This window comes from Physella acuta, unplaced genomic scaffold (assembly GCF_028476545.2).
Source record: "Physella acuta isolate Inbredline_101_S28 unplaced genomic scaffold, ASM2847654v3 ptg001116l, whole genome shotgun sequence".
NCBI lineage: Eukaryota > Metazoa > Mollusca > Gastropoda > Physidae > Physella > Physella acuta.
The window spans coordinates 285,718-289,239 of record NW_026732633.1 but is presented as its reverse complement, the minus strand read 5'-3'; the positions used below and the strand labels follow the sequence as shown (position 1 = coordinate 289,239).

At 42.6% G+C, this 3,522-nt stretch overlaps 1 protein-coding gene across 1 annotated transcript; it reads left to right on the top strand.

The window, feature by feature from the left end:
* The first annotated feature begins 705 nt into the window (after window positions 1-705).
* Window positions 706-3,522, top strand: LOC131955937 (putative ankyrin repeat protein RF_0381). Its single transcript, XM_059320258.1, has one exon. It carries the CDS (start codon window positions 706-708, stop codon window positions 3,520-3,522), a length of 2,817 nt encoding a protein of 938 aa, XP_059176241.1.

Sequence of the window (3,522 nt, the reverse complement as noted above, 5' to 3'; positions counted from 1 at the left end):
ACAAATTTTCAACACGCCATGCTCTAAAGCTGATACAGAAAACGATATCATACTAGAGTATAAGTCAGAGGTTAGGGAACGAAAATCCCCCACAAATGAAACCAAGCTTACTCTATCTCAAAGGTTTACAATGGTAACGACATTTACAAAAGATCCTATTCAAAAATATACTTTAGAAAATGCTGTGCTAGATTCTTCTTCAGATGATCAGATGCGAGACAAAGCTTCATTCGATACTGTACTTTCCGATTCCCCATTCCAATATGATGATCAAGGCAGCAAAACTCAGTTTAAAAACCTTAAACTAGTTGTTTTAAACCCTGATGTGGTATCTCCCTTTCTGTCGGCAGACGACACCTATGTGAAGTCCATCTACACCGCAGCTTGTAACAACACCCTGGACGCCATAGACAAGAGCCGCATCAACGAACAAAACAGCGCTGGGGAGACGCCGCTGATGATCGCCGTCAGAGAACAAAACCCCACGGCCGTCACGATGTTAACACGACACGGCGCGGATTTAGAAATAAGTAAAGACCCAGACGGTAAATTTACCGCCTTGTCTTTGGCAGGCGCGAAGAAATACGTCGATGTTGTTAAGACTTTAGTCGGTCTAGGAGCGCGCGTTGAATTGTAACGAATCTGGAACTTTTTTAAATATCGCACGCGAGAATGGGTTTTTAGAAGATATTGTGTACCTTGAGAATGAATTCCGACGTCATGAAGGACTGGGAAAGTTCGGCGTTGTATCTCGCGGTCGAGGAAGGAGATCTTGAAACGGTGCAGGCTCTGGTCAAATGTGGGGCGGATTTAGATAAACTGGACAAGTTTGGCCAGACAGTCCTGCAGCGTGCCATCAATTCCCAGCACACGGACATTGCCGAGTGTTTAATTCATGCTGGGGTCTACTTGGACAGCAAAGATTTTTATGGACGGACGGCCTTGTCGCAAGCTTGTTTAAATGTAACCTCTTTCGATTTAGACGACGTAGAAAACGACGATGGCAAAATTGTGAAATTTATTCCTTTACTTCTTCAAAAAGGTGCCGATCCTAACATAAAAGATAGTCGTGGAAGGTCCTTGCTTTTCAGATCTCTAGTAGAAAATCATCTTAATCTGGCCAATGTTTTGATTGAAGGCAACGCTGACGTCAATATAGCCAACGTCGTAGGAGCGACGCCGTTGAATATTGCTATGATTAGAAACGAAACGGATATGATAATAAACTTGTTAAGAAAAGGGGCCGATGTTAACTTATACGGAAGGAAATGTGGTCCAAATCCAATCCGTGTGGCGGAAACAGGAAATGTTGAGCTGATGAAATTATTTCTACAATACAAAGCAGATGTAGATGTTACAGTAAATGGAATGAACGCCCTTTTTATTTCCATTGAGAAGAACGACACAAAAATGTGGGAACTTCTTATAAGTAACGGGGCGGGGCTTGAAGCTGTAAACGCCCAGGGGGAGACGGCGTTGATGATGGCGGTTAAAGCTGGCAATATGGACCTGCTACGTCATTTGGTGCAGCACGGAGCAGACGTCGATTGTCTAAACAGCAGACGTGTCAGTGCTCTGTATGAAGCCGTGATACTCGTTAGCTGTGAAGCCGTGCAGCTTCTCGTAGAAGCCGGGGCCGCGTTGGATACAGTTTATTTCAATGATGGCTCCATCCTGCATCATGCTTTAACAAAAAAGCGAAATGATATTGCAGAATTGATTGTTAGAACAAAAATTGATATGGCAACACTTAAAGGAGACATTGATCTGACTGGAAAAATGGCGGTACACGGAACACATTTTGTCAATGTCGTCAACAGGAGAATGCAGACTGTTTTACACATTGCAGCCGACAGAGGTAGTGTTTCTTTAGTAAAATTGTTAACTCAAGCTGGCGCTGATGTAAATATGACAGATGGTAATAAAAGCACGGCTTTACAAATTGGTTTACACAACACAAATATCGTGGAGATATTATTACAAGCAGGGGCGGATCCCAATGTTTTCAATAAACACGGGGAAACGCTTCTGCTACACGCAGTAACCTCTGATCAAGGTTTTCCTTTAATTAGTTTACTGGTCCAATCCAATTCCAATGTAAATATACAAAATAAACGCGGCCAAACGCCGTTAATGTTAGCCGTAGAGCAAGGGAACATTGAAATAATTAATATATTACTGAAGCATGGCGCCAAAGCTATATATAAAACTAATTTAGGGTTAGCTGCACTACAGCACGCCATTTCCAAGAGGTCCGTGAAGAGCCTGGAGTCTTTAATACTCGCGGGTGCGGACATCAATGTCAGGAACACAAAAGGAGAAACATTTCTAATCCACGCAGTTAAGCTTGCACGTCCAGAAATCGTCGATTTGCTGATACAATCTGGAGTTGATGTTAACGTACAAGACAAAGAAGGAAACTCTGCCTTAATGCTCAACGCTGCAACACATTCTCCATCATGTTCTAGGATTGAAGAGCTCTTGTTAAAAGCTGGCGCTAACGTGAACGTACAAAACAACCATGGAGAAACACATCTTTTACAAATGGTGAAACTGTCACAACCAGATATAATTAACCTGTTGATAACTTCAGGAGCTGATGTTAACGTACAGGACAACGATGGAAAAACTGCCCTAATCCACAACGCAGCAACACAGTCAACAAGTTTTTCTAGGATTGAAGCGCTCTTGTTGGCTGCTGGCGCTAACGTAAACATGCAAGACAAGAAAGGTAAAACGGCTTTAATGTACACAGCCAAATACGAAATGTTTCACACCAGTTCACAGTTACACACCGCGGAGAATATCAACATAAACATAGAGGACAACAAGCACAGGACGGCTTTGTATTATGCCTTTAACAATATTCACGGAATATTTCCAAGCAATACCTTAAATAATGTAAATGCAAGTAAATTCAACGCTGAAATTCTGTTAAATCTCAAAATCAATTCTTGTTTAAACATTGACCAGCGGATATTTGAGAGCTTGTTTTCTCGGTGTGGTATTTTAACTTTCAATGACAAAATCTCCGACTTCAACAGATTTGAACACATGCGGTTGTGCGTGAGTAACGGCTACATGTACAAACCTCAAAATCACGAAACCCTGTTTTGTCTGGCCATGACGAATCTTAGAGTAGACGCTATAAAGTACCTGATTTCAAACTGTTACCTAATGAACAATGATCTTTCCTTAATGCGGGCTGTTAGCAAACATCCCCGTGTCAATATCCCAACAATTAAACTTGCAGCTTGCAACCCGTGGCCGTTGGTCAAACTGGCCTTCATCGCCGTGTCCACTCGCCTTGGTTCCGGTGCTAACAGAACGCAGCGGATCCAAAGTCTAGAACTGCCCTTTGACCTGCAGGACGCCCTGATGTTTAGAACCCCCATAGCCAGGCTAGCAAGGAAAAAATGGTCCAAGATCCCCGTGTGTTTTGATGTGGAGGAATATGAAAAATTGGAGAACCCGCGACCTTTGTTGAGATTCTGGCCGTACGGTTGTTTTTTAAGGCTGTAG

Excerpts from the sequence above, each read along its gene's own strand:
- LOC131955937 (XM_059320258.1), top strand. The coding sequence starts at position 706 with ATGAATTCCGACGTCATGAAGGACTGGGAAAGTTCGGCGTTGTATCTC.